At 54.6% G+C, this 17,245-nt stretch overlaps 1 protein-coding gene across 2 annotated transcripts; it reads left to right on the top strand.

Annotated features, from left to right (window-relative positions):
- The first annotated feature begins 5,260 nt into the window (after positions 1-5,260).
- Positions 5,261-16,911, top strand: Arpc1b (actin related protein 2/3 complex subunit 1B). 2 transcript variants are annotated; one of them, XM_046453744.2, is made up of 10 exons: positions 5,261-5,386; positions 11,282-11,355; positions 12,021-12,125; positions 12,584-12,806; positions 13,451-13,558; positions 14,417-14,623; positions 14,715-14,790; positions 15,387-15,592; positions 16,208-16,298; positions 16,625-16,911. In XM_046453744.2, exons 2-10 carry the CDS (start codon positions 11,292-11,294, stop codon positions 16,661-16,663), a joined length of 1,119 nt encoding a protein of 372 aa, XP_046309700.1. In that variant the 5' UTR covers positions 5,261-5,386; positions 11,282-11,291; the 3' UTR covers positions 16,664-16,911. The 2 variants fall into 2 exon arrangements, with proteins under 2 accessions (XP_046309700.1, XP_046309701.1); XM_046453745.2 differs by lacking the exon at positions 5,261-5,386 and adding an exon at positions 5,835-6,037.
- The last annotated feature ends 334 nt before the right edge of the window (positions 16,912-17,245 follow it).

Raw genomic sequence — 17,245 nt, 5'->3', positions numbered from 1 at the left:
TTTTTGGTTTTGTTTCCTTATAATATTTCCATGTTTAATAGAAAAATATGGATGAATTCTTCATTAGATTAGCTTGTTTTTAGGGTAAAATCTTAGATTGCAGTTTCTTGTATTGCATCGTACCATCGATCGTGGGGGCAGAACCATTTATTGAATGCTCTCTCCACATGACAATGCTTCTGCAAGTAAGTGCGCTGCACCTGGCAGCTGAGCAACAGAACAGCTTTCTCTTCTGAGCAGCCTGCCTTGTGGGAGCCTGCCCAGGGGGACTCCAAGGTCCACTGTCTAGCCTCTGCCCTGTGCCCACCATGGGGCAGCCCCCTGCTGATAGAGCCCCATGCAGTGGGGGAAGGGAGACAGTATCATCTCAGTTTAGAGATTATTGTGCCTAAAACAAGTTATTTTCATCCTAATTAGACATGAACTTTGAGAATCTTATGAGGTACAGGTATAAATAAGTAGCAAAATAAATAAACATAAAGTGGGCCACAGCCTGGCCACGTGCTTTTTCTTTTTTTGGTACTGGGAATTGAACTCGGGCACTCGACCACTGAGCCACATCCCCAGCTCAATTTTGAATTTTATTTAGAATCAGGGTCTCACTGAGTTGCCTGGCTCCTCGCTGAATTGCTGAGGCTGGCTTTGAACTCGTGATCCTCTGCCTCCACCTCCCAAGCAGCTGGGATTACAGGCATGCGCCACTGTTCCCGGCCTGGCCACATTCTTGATCTCACTGCTCAGAAAGTGATTCTAGCAGCTCTCTAGGGTGCTGGTAAAATGTCTGTCAGAGGACATTATGAGATTTGCAAAAGATTGATTTTGCCCTTTTGGCTATTCGCAGGAAGATTTCTCATCCCCAAGAAAGTCGAATGCCAGGGGTGTTGGCCTGGTGGCCTGCCCCATCCCCTGTGCTGTGGAGCCCTCTGCATCCCATGGCAGGAGCTCTTTGGTGCACACGTTTGCACAAAGTGCATCAACCAGGCTGTCATTGTGGAGAGGAGGATAGGCAGAAGCTGGCCCTGAAACAGGAATGAGCTCCAGCTTTCCTTTTAGGTTCATGATATGACTTGGTTGGACTAGCCAGAGAATTTTAGAGAGACAGTGTACCCCGGGAAAGAATCTTACTTACTTTGACTCCAAAAACATAGTAGACACACAGTTATTTTATTTTTTTTTAACTCACACCCAGGAAAGAATGTCTCCCCAGTCCCAGCAGCCAGATGCCTTCAGTGCTCTGCCATCAGCCCTCTGAATCTGAGGGTTCTGAAACCCTGGGTTCTGTATCCACAGTGGGCCACATATGATGGTGATCCCATTCCATTATAACAGAGCTGAAAATTTTCTATTGTCTAGTGACGTCGGAGCATGGTAAGGTCATAGTGCCACGTACCATTCACATTTGTGGTGAAGCTGGTGCAGACAAACCTACTCTACTGCCAATTGTGTTAAAGTATGACTCATACAGTTATGTACAGTACATAATATGCGATGATAATAAAAAAAAAACTTTGTTTATGTACTGCTTATTTAGTTACTATGCTTATATTTTATTGTTTATTTATTTATTATTATTGTTTGTGTGTGTGGTAACTAAGGATTGAACCCAAGACCTCGAGTGTACTAGGTGAGCACTCTACCATTCAGCTACATCCCTGGCCCTTTTTGATTTTTTGTTTTGAAATAGGGTCTTTGTAAGTTGCCCAGGCTGGCCTCAAACTCTGAGTCTTCCTGCCTCAGCCTTCTGAGTGGCTGGGATCATAGATATATACCACCATATCCAGCTTTATCGTTACTTTATAGTATACTCCTACTTAAAAAAAAAAAAATGTTAGCCGGGAGCTGTGGTGTATACCTGTAATCCCAGCAGCTCCGGATGCCGAGATGGGAGGACCATGAGTTCAAAGCCAGCCCAAGCAATGGCGAGGCACCAAGCAACTCAGTGAGACCCTGTCTCTAAATAAAATACAATACAGGGCTGGGATGTGGTTCAGTGGTCAGTGCCCCTGAGTTCAATCCATGGTACCCGCCCCCCCCCCAAGAAAAGGGAAAAAAATCATTTACTGTAAAACAATATGCCATGATACAGCAGCAGTTGGCAGGCAGTCTGACACATCTCATTTCCCGTGTCTCCTTAAGTGCATCAGGAGGCCTCTGCCAGCGATTCACACATACCACCCATGTTTGAGTACATTCACTCAATGTTTACACAACAAGATCATCTTTCTTGTTTTGTTTTTTGTTTTCTGATACTGGGGACTTGACTCCTGGGTGCTCTACCACTGAGCTCCATCCCCAGCCCTTCCTTTAAAGTTTGAAAACCACTAATAGAGAGTCAGGAACAAGAGGGTCCCTGAGGAAGGGTGTGTTAGTTACACATTAAATGCAGTATGTTACTGGAAAAACTTAGCTTACTGTACCAATGAAAGCAGTCATAGCATTAACTACTCATAATACAGTAGGGCTGTACTATTATTGCCACATTTTGTAAATGACAAAACCTAGGATACAGAGGGGAATGACCAGTCTGCAGAGCCCCAGTGGAAACTATGAAGCATGTTCCCCACTGGGCAAGAGCAGGGAGAGGAGATGCTATAGTAGCCACCTAGTTCAGCTCACCCAAGCTCAGAAATGGGAAGATGTCCTTGGAACTGAGGGGAGAGGACCCCTCTTGACAGTACTTTAAGGGAACTGCACTGACACATAAGTCTCTGGCGGAAGACATATGGGACGTGGAATGCTGAACCTCCATGGGCCTTGCTTCTAGTGGACATCTGTCCTTGGGGCCTTGGAAGGGGTCATAGAAGTTCCCCCTCTTCTCTCCCACTAACAGTTATCAGGTGGTGATGGATCCTTTGGCCTCAGGGAAAGGGACCTATAGTCCCCAATCTGGGGTAGACACATGTCCTTGTTCTGGCCAGGGAAACAAAAAGTAGATTATGCTGGAAGCTCCTGGGAAAGGTCATCCTCCCTTTTCTCCCACCCTCCCAGCCAGCCCTCTGCTTGCTTACATGGCTGTAAGCAGCCTGCGACCAGGAGGCAGCCAGGCTCACACAGGGAGGAGGAGGACCTTGACAACCCAGCCTGAGACACTGCCTTCCTCCAAATCAACTGGGTCTGTGGCTGCATTTCTTGGAAACCTGAGATCAGAAAAGAAAGGGGAGTGTAGCATCTTCATCTCAGGGCACTGCACACAGATTCCAGGAAGAAGCAGAAAGCTGTCCAAGTGGTTCTGGGAACTCCAGATGAAATCCCTCCATCCCCAAGTTCCCCTTCCCCAAGGAGCTGCTTCACTTAAAGGCTTAGAAAACACCACCACCACCCCCACACACAGGGAGCGATTTCAAATAACACCCCCTTCACATTGCAGTCACGTTCGCTCCCCCATTCTTTGGGCCTTCCCTCCATGCTGCAGGCCTGGAGGTGGGGGACGGGGCCCATCAGCCTCCCTTCACAGATGCAGAAGCTGAGGCACAGCAAGAGTGATTTGCTGGGGTTACACTTCAGTTTAAGTAGCAGAATCAGAATCAGATTGTTTTCTAATCATTTATTCATTTCTGATCATTTATTCATTCATTCTGCAGATGGGTACTGAGTGACTCCTATCTGCAGCCTCTCCAGTCAGCCCTGGGGATGGCAGTGGACAACACAAACATGGTTGCTGCACACATGGACTTTGAGTCTTTTCATCGAATTAGGCTACTTCAGTTCTGTTTTCCACGTTAGGAGAAAGGAGTCCTCTATGCAGGTTGGTTAGGGTGCTTCTGGCAATGAGTAGCAGAAAAATTCAGTGCAAATCAGTTTAAACATTAAGCCAGTAACTTGGGACTGAATTATGGGCTGACCAGATCATTTGTCCAGATTGTGCTGTACTTTCATCCAAACTCATGCAGCTCACCCAGAAGGCAGTTCTTTGCCTTGGATCATCCTCCAAAGTCCTGGGCTTTGCTTCAAATGGGTCATCTGAAGTCAGGCATTGAGGAAAGGAAACACCACAGGCTGATGGAGTTAGACCACTCAGGGCCTTCTGGGGTCATTCCCTAGACATCTGTGGAGCTACAGAGGGGTAGAATGGAGTCCATGGAAACAGCTACAGTGTCATTCTGCATCAAATCACACTTGTCCCATGGGAGGAGGGCTGCTGGTACAGACTATCTGAAACTGCTAAGGAGCAACAAACGTGGGAATTTGCATCACAGCCCCCCCACATCTCAGGAAAATTGTCATGTCAAGAAGATCTGAGCTCCAGTTCACTGGGCGAGGACAATGCTCACTGTGGAGAAGTGCTCCACTTGTTAATACAGGGGATCCTTCAAGCCACTCCTCAGAAGAGCTGTCTCTGTAAATAGAAGCCCAGGATGGTGACAGGAGATGCCAATGGGAGTCTAGGGGTCACTTCTAATGGGGGTAGTTGTGGGGGTTGGGCAAAGTGACCTCAGAGACACTCAGCTACCTCCTGGTGGGTGAGCCCAATTTGGCAGGTGGGGGGGGGTGTTCTAGGCAGACAGAAGAGCATGTGTTTAAAGCTCTAAGACCTGACAGGGTGAGGGTCTGGCCACTCACCTCCTGAGACCATGAAGCCCTCACACCCAGCTTAGAGACAAGTTCTGGAGAGTATTGTCACCGGGGTCTCATCTACCTGACAAGTCTACCTGATGGGTCACATCTGCACTCGTGAGGCAGAGGGTCAGGACTCAACAACCCCTGGCGACCACTTGGCCTAACATCCCAAATAAGGTGGCTGGAAGGCCACCCGGATAATTCAAAGACCTGAAGTGGGCTGTGGTGGCCTAGAGGAGCAGGAAGTCACTGCTGGTGACCCGTGTGCATCCCTGCCTGGAACCAGCACCCCTGTTAACAGTAAGGAAAACGAGGGCGGGGCCGGCAGCCGTGGTCACGGCCTCGCTGCCCACACCCAAGCACTGCCTGCACCTACCGACCGGGGGCAACCTGGGAATGACCGAGCGCTGAGGACCGAGGACACAGGGGCTCGCCAAGTTGCACGGTCACCTGCGTGTGGCGCAGAGCCCGCCGTCGGCGCCCGCGCTCGGTGGGTGGGGGCGCGGCCCCCGGCTGCCAGCGGCTGGGTGGCCGCCTCCTCCCAGCCTCAGTTTCCCCGCCCGGAAGGCAGAGAGCGGTGGCCGCGCAGGACTTCCGCACACGTCCCGGCTCCGACATCCGCGCGGATGGATCGCGGCAGCTCCTGAGCCCCGAGGGGTGGGCGGGACCTGGGATCTCGCGACCGCCGCCCCAGGTCCCGCCCCCGGCCCGGAGCCCAGACCGCGAGGCCCCGCCCCCCGCCCACGAGGAAGAGGCCGCGGCGCTGCGCGGGGCCCAGAGCCGACTCGGCGCGTCGACTGCCCAGAGTCCGCGGCCGCGGCGCCCCGAGGTGAGGGGCACGGGGCGGGGCGCGGGGGTCGGGGCTGCAGGGAGGGCCGGGGCGCGGGGGTCGGGTCGCTGCCCGACGGGGCGGGCGGCGGGAGCGGAGGGGCCATCTGCAGGTGCGGGGGCGCGGGTTGCGCCCGAGGGGAGCGCGCGGGGGCTCGCGGGGTCGGGGACCCGAGGGCGGGGACACGGGCTCCCTGCACACCTGGCATCCTCGGGGACCCCGCCCGCTCGGACCCCTTCCCGCCTCCGCGGCCCCGCTCCCGGTCCCCACCTCCCGCTCGGCCCCTCGCTTGTGTCGCCGTCACCCCGATTCTCAGTGCAGCGGGGCCCCACGCCCAGTCACTTCCCCTCCATCCTCCAGCCTTCCGGGTTGCCGAGGCCGGGAAATGAGCTGGCGCCCCCGCCACGCCCCGGCTGCCGCCTCCCGCCGGAGTCGCGGTCCGAGGGGTCCCGACGGACGGGCGTGGGTCCTGGCGAGGGATCCGGGCGCCCCCTCCTTCCCCGAGGCGCAGGGAGCACAGCCAGGGCCCGCAGGCGGCGACTGGAGCCTTAGCAGATCAGAGCCTAGGGCCAGACCAGGAAGGGCTGTCTCCGGGCTCCGCGAGCCTTGGGCGGTGCACCCCGGAGGGTGAGAAGGATACAGGGGACCTAGGTGAGAGTGCCAGCTTCCTCCTTCTATGGCCCCATGACCTTGGAGAGCCCCCTAACCTCTGTGTGCCTCAACTTTCCTTATCTGGACAATGGGGACCTTTCAAGTTGCAAGGCTGAAATGCGAGAATGTGTGTAAGACACTTGGCAGTGCGCCAGGTACAGACGGCGTATGAATGCTTGGTATTGTTGCCGTTATGAAGCCTGCAGTCTTGATGTGTGTGTCTGCTCTGAGGGACCCGACCATGGGGGCCTGGGGTCCAGTCGTAGCTGTGCCTTTGAGGAACTGTGTGACTTGGAGGGGATCTTTGCTTTTATATGAGCCTGTTTGCTCATCATGTACAAAATATGTCTTTATACATGATTGATGGGTCTTTTCTAATAGTTAAATAGCATCACAGTGTGTTTTTTGTTTTGTTTTTGTTGTTTGCAGTGGTGGGGATGGAACCCAGGCTTCAAGCCTACCAGGCAAGAGCTCTACCCTGAACCACTGAGCTATATCCCCAGACTCCCAACATTAAGTCCCTGCTAATGTTATTGTGTTCTGTTTATTCATTCCTAACACAGTTGTTGAATTCAGTTTATCAGTCTCTTCAGAAAGACCAAACTATTTTGCAACAAATGAGAGAATTTCTCCACAGCCCTCCCAGCATTGAGTTTTATGTGTTTTGGGGTTTTGTTTTGTTTTCTTTAATTCATGCTTTGTGGTGCCTTATAATTGTTTGAGTCTTGTTTCTTGACTTTGCCTGGCTTGTAAGACTTAAAGAGCAGAGTCAGGAGGGGTGAATGGGGGTAGCAAGGGCTGATCACACCACCCAGGCTCCTACCCACAACAGGAAGTTGAGTAATACTGAGCACCCTGAGCAAAATGGCTTGCTGGCAATTCCCTCCAAGCGCCTGAGCGAGCTGGGCGGAGACTTCCTGCAGTGCCTCTGGAGCCAAGGTCCTTGCTCCAGGCAACTCCTGCCTAGTTTAGCCTCCAATACAGCCAGACCTCTGGAATCAGGGAGACCCAGTAAAGCCAGGCAAGGAAGAGCCCCAGCCTGTGCTGGATAAAGACATGGCAGAAGGTTGACCGACGCCCAGCCAGTCTGGAGAGAGACAGTTTAAACCCAGCACCATGAGGAGGTAGCCCTGAAGCCTGGGGACAGGGAGAGTGTCCTCCCTAGCTGACAGCATGGGGCTTTGCCCATCTTGCTTTGGAGGAGAGCTGTATCCTTCTCCCCTCCACATCCACGGGGGGGGGGGGTCCCCTAGATTAGAGGATTCCAAGCTTTTCTAACCATTGACTCCATTCGGGAGAAAAATTTGAGTACATAATCCCCAAATTTCTACAAATCACATAACACCCACATGCCACTGAAGTAACACAGCACATTCCTCAGAGACCATCCCCCAAGATAGACCTCAGGAAGAGGATGCAGTTCATTCATAGGCCACATTCATGGAGCACTTACCATGTCCAGGCCCCTAATCCCTGCTGGGGACATCTTGGTGAACAAAACGAATACCTCCTCTTTTGAACTTCTGTTCAAGTACAGGTTGTAATAAAAAAAAAAAAAATGGGGGGTGGTTCTTGGGTAAGGTGGTACACGCCTGGATTCCCAGCCCTTGAAAGGCTGAGACAGGAGGATCACTTGAGCTCCCAAGTTCAAGGTCAGCTTGGGCAACAGCGAGACCCCACAGTTTTGAGTGGCATTTGGAGGTACAGAGCACATGTTAGGCAAGTGCTCTACCACTGAGCTGAATCCCAAGCCTGAGACCTCATGTTAAAAAAAATTTTTTTCACACCCTGGTGAGTGGTCTTAGGTACCCCCTGAATAGAAACTCCCACCTCACATTGCCCCTGCAGGGAATTCTGAGTCTCCTAAGGAGCACAGCCCCACCACCCTCCCTCCCCCAACCCCACCCATCTTTGGTCACCTGATCCGTGAGTATGGAGAACCAGCCCCTAGGCTGACCTGAGGTGGCTTGAAACCAGCTGAGGTGTACATGCACTTTGGCCCTCACTCCCCAGCCTCACCATTTCCAGGGTGATGGAGCACAGAGCACCACGGGTGGACTCCTGGTCCCAATGCCACCCCCCAGGGTCCCCTTCTCTCTCATGTTCCTCAGCTGTCAGAGACTTCACTGGCTCTCAGGGCCATATCATCAAGTGGATCAGGGCGACCACGTTCCCTGCCAGCCTCTTCCTCCAGGAGCAGTGCAGAGGCCTGGTGGCTGTGTACTGGGGCGAAGCAGCCCATATGGGTTTTCCTGTGAGCTTTTAGTGGCAGGGTGGCCTGCAAGCCTCGGGAGGGCAGTTGTCCCACCCACCCCATTTGGTAGAGGTTTTCCTGAGGCAGAGTGGCGGGCTGTGAGGCTGATCCTGGGTCTGACCAGGGAACCATCCTATGATCCCTGAGCCGGAAAGCCCAGAGCCCCATGGCTGACTGCCTCTTGGGGCCCCCACTTCCTCATTTGGCAGATACAGGGGTTGGGGAGTCCTTGCTGAGGCCCTGCCGGTTTCAGTAGCTTTGCAGAAGTTATAAAAAGGGGGAAATGAGTCTTCCTCTTTCCAGCCCCTCTTCACCCTTCTCTCCTGCCCCCAATTCATGCTGGAGTGTGATTGGCTGATAGGTGTGGCCTGAACCTCCCTGTCTGTCACACTGTGCCTATGGCCTGTGTCTCACTCAACCACTGAGCCACCTCCCCAGCCCTATTTTGTATTTTATTTAGAGACAGGGTCTCACTGAGTTGCTTAGCGCTTCATTTTGGCCGAGGCTGGCTTTGATCCTCCTGCCTCAGCCTCCTGGAGCCCCTGGGATTACAGGTGTGCACCACCGCGCCCAGCCCTGTGGCCATCTTTACCAGCACCTCCCCCATGAGCCCCTGAGTTCCAGGAAACAGGGCCAATGTTCCCCAGGGCCTCCTCCTGCATTACTCACTAGGACATGCGGGGGCTGCTGATGGGGGTGGCCATTCCACCTTCACAGCCAGGACCGATCTGCCTGGGCCCATGCAGAGTGTCACAATTGCTGCTGAAAAGTCAGGTCTGCCTACCAGCCCAGGGTTCCCCAAGTTCAGGTTCTGGGCCCCACCACAGACGGCAGCCCCAGCTTCCTCCTTCTTTTTGCTCCCACTGAAGCTGTGGAAGCGGCCATTGACCACTGGACGCCAGGGGCCAACTAGAACCTGGCCTCAGCCCTGCCCCTGCCCCGCTGGTGACCTCAGACCGTGGAACTGGGGCAGCTGAGCAGCTTGGTCAGACAGGCTCAAGCTTCCCTCTCCTCAGCCTTGTCATCTGGCATGGGCAGTGATGGCCTAAACCTGGGCCACCCCGGAAGTACTCAGGGAAACCCCCAGCAGGCCTGATGACCTGGCCGAAGGCTCTGAGGTGCACTTCAGGCGGGGGCTTTGCCTTACACAGGCCTTGGGAGAGAGGTTAGGGAGGCAGCCGTGCTGGGGGCCTGCCCTGGGTAAGGCTCACTGTGCACACACAGGATGTCTGTCTGCAGCAATGTCTTCACATGTGACCCTGGGCTGTATGTGCACATGGCTCTCTTGTCCACTTTCTCTGCAAATGTCAACTGAGGAGGACCCACTTGAGGCCCTTTCCCAGGCATGGAGGGAACAGACAAGGTCCCTCCACCATAAAGATGCACACATTTCTGTTGGTGTCTTATTCTGAAACAGGATACTTTTCAGGATGTTTTGTTGTATGTAAAAGCAGGGGTGTGGCTAGGCGAGCTAATGGTTCTAGTGGCTTGGGAGGCTGAGGCAGGAGGACTGCAAATTCAAAGCCAGCCTCAATGACTAAGTGAGGCCCTAAGCAACTCAGCGAGACCCTGTCTCCAAAAAAAAAAAAAAAAAAAAAAACGCTGGGACCCTTGGGTCCCATCCCTGGTACCAAAAAAGAAAGAAAAAAAAAAGTAGAGTATGCATTTGGGTGGGCATACCAGGCAGGGCCCACCAGGCAGTGAGCTTTGGGGTAGGGGTGCTGAGGTGCCACTGATTCCCAGACTTGAATGGCAGGACATGTGGGCCCCAGGATCAGCCTCTGGCCTGGTTGGGGAGATCGACTCTTCAAAGGATAAACCAAGGTCAGGTGCCATCACGTCTATTATGGCCCAAGACTGCCATGTCTTGGACACCCCCTGGTGCCTAGTGTGGTGTATCATCTTATTTCACCGGCCCAGCACCTCTGGGGAGGCAAGATTCCTGTTTCCACCCTGATGCTGAAGAAACAGGTTCTGGGAGGATGAGAGAGGTTCCCCCGGGCCACATGGCTTTGCAAGCAGTGCCTCGGGGCTCCTCCACTCCAGGACCTGCAGCTGAGAAGCTGAGTCAGTGTCAAGACAGGCAGAGCCTGGGTTTGGGAAGTGATGTTCTTGTTAGGTCTTTCTGGATGGGTGCATCTTGGCTGAGCAGGAGTAGCCTAGGGCTGCAGGTGATAGAACTGGCCTTGAAGGCACATTTGGCTAGATGGGAGGCCCCAGGCTGGCCAAGGGCAGACAGCACCCTGCAGAGGCAGCAGGGTATGAGCTGGGGACAGCAGTGAGGGAAGGGAGCCAGTGTTGTGCCACCACCCTCCGTGGTTCCTCCGAAGCTCCGTGACAGCTGGGAATGGTTGGTGGGGGCTGAGCTGCCCCCTGCCAGGGTTTCACTATCAGTGCTGGAGCTGGTCTCCTGCAGGGGGCTGCATTCACCCCACTGCTTCTATTTCCTCCTATGTCCTTATGGGTGGGCCACCTTAGGGTCTCTCTAAAACCCCATTACCCAGACCTGAGCACAGCAAGTGAAGGCCTGTCCACCTCTGCTTCTCCCTTGGGTCCCTGGGCTCTGGGCATGGAGGGTCAGTGTGCTGCATTCTGGGACACTTACAGGATTGCTGCATTTCATCGTCACCCAGACCTTATGGTGGGAGGGTGGAGGATCAACCCATGAGGCACAGCTGGCAGGTGCCAGCCTGTCTGGCCAGGTCCCAGCACACCCCACTCACAACAGATCTTCATCTGCCCATCCCACTCTGTTCCCTGAAGCCACAGAGACATCCTGTGACACCTGCCCTCTTAGGAGGAGGGGAACAGGCCCCAGGTCTGGAAGCCACACACCAGGCCTGTCAGGAGACCCAGGTGGGCCCTGCCATCCTTTCCTGCAAACTGGTGCCCCTCTGAAACCGGGGTGGTCTTCCCATGGGGGTCACGTGGGTCCTGGTCTCTCTGGGCAGGAACAGAGCTGACCTGCATTCTCTCTTCTCTTGGTGCAGGAGCTGAGCCATGGCTTACCACAGCTTCCTGGTGGAGCCCATCAGCTGCCATGCCTGGAATAAGGATCGCACCCGTGAGTGCCCACTGGGAGTGCCCCCCACCCAGTGGGCTCCTTGAGACCCATCCTCACCCTGCCCCTAGGCCCTGTCCTGAGGGAGGTGCTGGAGGGAAGGGGAAGAGCTCAGGGGGTGTGGAGCATGCCAGCCAGGCCCTGCTGCAGGAGCTGGTGCTTGTAGGGGTGGGGGGGATAGGACAGGACACTAAGCTTGGGTCTCCTGAGGGGAAGGTACAAGGACAAGAAATGAAACTGGGACCTAAAGAGGGAGGCTGTGGAGGCAGAGCTACTGGTCTAGAAAGGGTGAAAAGAGACATTTCTGAGCAAGTGGCACTGAAGCCAGGGAGGGCAGGGGTAGGAGCCCAAGGTGTCAGGAGCAGCCAGGAGGCTGGCTGGCAATGGGGACAGGGAGCAGTAGCAGGGCAGCCACCGGCCAGAGCAGTGGGATGGGAAGAGGTCCTGGGTTGTGAGACGGCTGTGGGAGCATTGAGGGGGTACAGGTGAGGGAGGGGTGGCCAGACTCAGAAGGGTGAGAGGGTGCTCAGCAAGGCCTGAGGGGTTTCAGGGGACTCCACTAGAGGAGAGCCTGGGTTGTGAAGGGTGAGATGGAGGGTAGTCATGGGGAAGGGTGCTGGGGGCCCATATCTCTTCCCCTTGCTAAGCCCTTTCTGCTGCTCCTGCAGAGATCGCCATCTGCCCCAACAACCACGAGGTGCACATCTACGAGAAGAGCGGGGCCAAGTGGACCAAGGTGCATGAGCTCAAGGAGCACAACGGGCAGGTGACAGGTGGGTCAGCACTGGTGAGGGAACAGGGAGGGGCTGGCTGTGGTCATGCACCTACCTAATCAGTGAATTAAGCAGAACAGATTGGGTTTCAAGGAACACAGCCCTGTTTCAAAGTGGCTTAGGTTGTAAAGGGATTATGTTGGCTCATGTTACTGAGAAACTCAAGGTTTGTAGGTTCAGGAGAGGCTTGATCCAGCAGCTCAGTTCTTGCTCTATAAAGAACTCTATCTCTAGCTTTGTCTTCAAGCCTATGGTGATAGCCTAGGAGAGCTGTTACAGCTCTCATAAGGTCCAGTGGCAACCCTGGTCTCTCCAGGTAATAGTGGCCTACAGGGAAGTGTATGTGCTAGGCAGAGGCAGCTTCCTTGCAGGTTGTGGCTTTGGCCCTTCCTATGTGACCCCTGTAGAGCTAGCTCAGCTTGATGGCTTCAGCCTAGTGTTTTCTACGTCCCTCACAGGTATCGACTGGGCCCCTGAGAGTAACCGCATTGTGACCTGCGGCACAGACCGCAATGCCTATGTGTGGACGCTGAAGGGCCGCACGTGGAAGCCCACTCTCGTCATTCTGCGGATCAACCGTGCTGCCCGTTGTGTGCGCTGGGCCCCCAATGAGAACAAGTTTGCTGTGGGCAGTGGCTCCCGTGTCATCTCCATCTGTTACTTTGAGCAGGAGAATGACTGGTGCGTGCCTGGGCAGGGCCAGAGTGGGCTGGGAGGGACCCGGGACTGTCCAAGCTCAGGACTGCAGACCTACAGGAGGCAGCACTAGTCCCCAGAAGGCACAGGAGATGTTGGGACCCCTACTCACGTGACCCCAGGAAAGTCTGTCTCTTGGTGAGACAAGGGACTCTGCATAGTCCTTCAGTGGTCCCCCAGCCTCAACTTGGCAATGAGGACACAGAGCATCCCAGGCCCCACTTCTGGGGGCACTTGCTAAGCCATGACTTCCTGACAGCCCCATGGACTGGGTCTGTCCCACTCTGCAGATGAGCAAAATCAGTCACTTACCCAGATGCCCAGCCTGTCAGACTGCGGGGCGCCACTCACCAACTGCCAGACATGCCTCAATCCCACATGGCTGAGGGTGGGCACCAGGCAGAAGCCCAGCTGAAATCTGGGAAACTGTAGCTTAGATAACTTTGTGAGGTTAAAAGGATACAAGACAGAATCCCCATCCCAGAGGAGACCCAGCACATTGCTGCCTGTCCTACATCACATAAGTCCAGGTCTCTCCACCTAGGACATTGGTGGCCTGCAATGTGCTGAGGTCTGTGGATGCTCACTTCCTGTCCCTCTCCTCCCTACCTGTCTGGCCACGTGTCCAGGTGGGTGTGCAAGCACATCAAGAAGCCCATCCGCTCTACTGTCCTCAGCCTGGACTGGCATCCCAACAATGTGCTCCTGGCTGCTGGTTCCTGTGACTTCAAGTGCAGGTGAGATGGGAGCCTCCTCCCAGGGACCCCAAGTGAGGAATTGCTCTCTGAAGAATCACCCTGTGTCCAGTCTACAGCCCTGTAGCCCCTGCCTCAGTATAACTCCCACCTTTATAGTTTCCTGGCTTGTCTGAAGGAGGTGAGCGGGTGCGTTTATTAAGGTAGGAATGACTGGTAAACTGGAACAAGTCTTGCTTCATGATCTTCAGGACTGGAACATAGCGTATCCAGTTGCTATTCACTGTTTTTAACTTCTGAGCCTAGCACCCAAGTCTGCCTTGGCCACCAGTTCTCCAGCTTCATGCAGGTGGCTGCTCCCCACCCCTGCCACCCTGTTCTGAATCTCCACTTAGAAAACAACAGGCACCAGAAGCCACTTCAGAGGCCCTAGGCAAGAAAGGATGGCATCCTGTGAGGCTTTGCTGGTGGGTGGGGAGTTGGTTTGCTGCTACCCTGATCTGTCAGGTGGATTGAGAAGAGGTGAATGCTGGGGAGTGAAAGAGGGTGGAGCCTGTAGGAAGGGGCAGAGCTGGATCCAGGCAGAGAGGAGAGGAGGGGCATCCGAAGGGCTGGCATGATAGGACCACAGCCTCTGGGGGCCACATGAGTTGTGGATAGTCAACTCTCAGGTTGTCCCCACAGGCTCTGGGACACCCTCACCTCCATCTTATTGCACATAGGGAATACTGAGGCCCAGACTTGTTGAGCATGAAGACACAGGTCATGGGAGCCAGATCTTGAATGCACGGGCTCCAAGCTTGTGCTCTGACCACTCGGAGTCCCCCACCAGCCTGGTTTGGGAGGGAGTTCCCTTCTCAGGCCCCTAAACCTCAGTTCCCTTCTTGCCTCTGCTGGCAGGATCTTCTCTGCCTACATCAAGGAGGTGGAGGAACGACCAGCCCCCACTCCATGGGGCTCCAAGATGCCCTTTGGGGAGCTGATGTTTGAGTCCAGCAGTAGCTGTGGCTGGGTACACGGTGTCTGTTTCTCAGCCAGCGGGAGCCGTGTGGCCTGGGTCAGCCATGACAGTACCGTGTGCCTGGCTGATGCCGACAAGAAGATGGCGTGAGTACAGGGGTGGAGGTGCAGGGCTACAGGGTAACCCAGACACAGGCAGGAGGTGGTGCCCGGTGGCTAACCTTGCTCTTCCCCTCAGCGTTGCCACACTGGCCTCTGAAACATTGCCACTGCTGGCCCTCACCTTCATCACCGAAAACAGTCTGGTGGCAGCGGTAAGCAGTGGTGGCTGGTAGGAGCAGCTCTCCTACCTTCCCCTCTCCCTTGTTCCCTTCTTGCCTTACACCCATTCGTATCCACATGGGACAGAATAGGTTAGGTTATGCTGCAGTAACAACAAAAAACCCCCAGTTGCCCTGGCTTAATGCAGTAAGGACTTCTTGCTCCCATTTCATGTGCAGTGTGGGTATTGTGAGGGAGTCTGAAGGAGGCCTGGTCTCTGACATGCTTCCCCGGTTGCCTTATGAGGAGAAAATCCAGAGGAGCAGCTAGCTGCAGGGTCTCTCCTGGAGGTGGTATAACTGGCTGGGTGGAACTCTTGGGGAATCCAAGATTTTCAACTAGATCCAGGCGTTGCTGTGTGAGAGGATAGTTCCATCCCATTTGTATACCTGGGGTTGAGGCCTAATTCTTCATGGCCTGGTCATGTCCCCAAGCTGGGACATTCATTTCAGTGGAAGTGCCATCAAAGCCCCACATGGGATATATGATGCTCCCCAGCACCTTGCCTCACCTCTCCTTTGTTGGGTGGAGAATGGGGGCACTGAGCCTGCCCTGGCAGGCACTCAGTGGTAACTCCACATGGCCACAGGGCCATGACTGCTTTCCAGTGCTGTTTACCTACGATGGTGCCGCGGGGACACTGAGCTTTGGTGGGCGGCTGGATGTGCCCAAGCAGAGCTCGCAGCGGGGCTTGACAGCCCGTGAGCGTTTCCAGAACCTGGACAAAAAGGCCAGCTCTGAAGGTGGCGCCGGCGCCGGAGCTGGGCTGGACTCTCTGCACAAGAACAGTGTCAGGTGAGGGCAGGGCCAGGGTTACCCAAGAAGTCAGGTGCAGGGGGAGCCCTGGAGGGAGGGACACCATCTGGGAAGCAGTTGAGAACTCTTTTGGGTGCACAAAAATCACAGCAGGTGGGGGCTGAGCATTAACCTCGCTGATAATTGGACTGTCCTGGGAGTGAGGCCTGTGAGCAGCAGGCTTTTTGTGGGTGGGTCTATCACTAGAACCCAGTGGAGGTAAGGGTCCCTCTGCAGTCACCTGAGGACCCTCCAAAACCCAAAGCTCCCAGCCATGTTAATCAGGGTGATGGCAAGACTTCAACAGCCCCTTGGCTATAAGCCTATATCTGCCCAATCTTCCAACTAAGCATCTTTTTAGAACCAACCTCATTTTCCCCTTCTTTTCCCCTGTCCCAGCACATTATTGGCACTTCATCCCCTAGATGTGCATGTCCTTCCTCCCTGCCCAGCCCTTCAGTGTCTTCTGCAACTGCTGGTCCCCAAAGCAGACTCCCAAGCCCACTCTCAGCCTGTCCCTGGCTGGGCACCTCCATCTTGCACTTCAATCTCATAGGAGTTTGGGATCTCCTGGTGCATAGGCTGGGATCCCCAAGCTTCTCATCCTCCTTACAGCCAGATCTCAGTGCTCAGTGGGGGCAAGGCAAAGTGCTCACAGTTCTGCACAACAGGCATGGATGGTGGCATGAGCATCTGGGATGTGAAGGTGAGACTTTGTTGTATCCCAGTTCCCTCCAGGCCCCTGGATTGACCTTTCTCCCCTCTCCACCTCCCCAGCATGACCCTGGATGACCCAGTCCTGGATGACTCCTACAGGAGAAAGGCATTTTGGGGGCTAGGGGTGCAGTAATGGAGCAGCCCTTGACCCTTGGGCTTGCATGCCCTCTGGTTGGGATTTAGACTCAGGTCTGCCCCACTCCAAAGACCAGGTTCTGTCCTTTACTATGCTGGGGCTAAGGGGGCATGGATTGGGGGCCCTGTGTATGGGGGCACAAAGCTGAGAACCAGTCTGCCCATTCTGCCTCCTTGCAGAGCTTGGAGTCAGCCCTGAAGGACCTCAAGATCAAATGACCTGTGGGGAGTCTGCCCTCATCCCAGCAGCTGGGGAAAAGGGGCCAGGAAGGGCTTGAGAAGGCTTTGCTGAACGCTTCTGGGGTACCAGTATGGGACACCCCTGGGGACTGCTCCCTTAGAAGGGGGAGGAGCTTTTCTTACCTATTCAAGGAATATGTGCCTTTTTCTTAAAGAAATGCCACCAAAGCACAATGCTGGTCATGAACTGCTTCAGAAAATGGAGGTAATAAAAATGCAATTGTGGACATGCTTGCCTGTGTGTTTGGAAGGAGGGTGGTTTTCCACTGGTCATGAACTGCTTACCAATGAACTGACAGCTCCCCTTATTCTCTACTAAATGCAGTCCCAGCCTGTGTTAGCCCATTAAGAGTTTGGGTCCCCAAGTTGGGGTGTCTGTCGCAAGGCCCTGCAGTAATGGGCAAAGAGGCATTCATACCCCTTTTGCTGCTTTCCTCAGGCAGATAGGGTCCCCAGCAACACCCAACCCACACCCCACACACCACCCTGAGCAGCATGCTTCCCTCTACCCTCTTTCAGGCGCCTCCTGCAGGAGCTCTGCAGAAGCTTGCCGACCTTCCT

Source organism: Marmota monax, unplaced genomic scaffold (genome assembly GCF_021218885.2).
Source record: "Marmota monax isolate L192 unplaced genomic scaffold, Marmota_monax_Labrador192_F-V1.1 WCK01_AAM20220418_F8-fsc00148, whole genome shotgun sequence".
NCBI classification, from domain to species: Eukaryota; Metazoa; Chordata; class Mammalia; order Rodentia; family Sciuridae; genus Marmota; species Marmota monax.
Note: the sequence above shows the minus strand (reverse complement) of the source record. Positions and strands in the feature narration are given on the sequence as shown.

Excerpts from the sequence above, each read along its gene's own strand:
- Arpc1b (XM_046453744.2), top strand. The coding sequence starts at position 11,292 with ATGGCTTACCACAGCTTCCTGGTGGAGCCCATCAGCTGCCATGCCTGG. Across the intron at positions 12,807-13,450 it reads TTTGAGCAGGAGAATGACTG|GTGGGTGTGCAAGCACATCA; the intron begins GTGCGTGCCTGG and ends CCACGTGTCCAG. Across the intron at positions 14,624-14,714 it reads GATGCCGACAAGAAGATGGC|CGTTGCCACACTGGCCTCTG; the intron begins GTGAGTACAGGG and ends TCTTCCCCTCAG.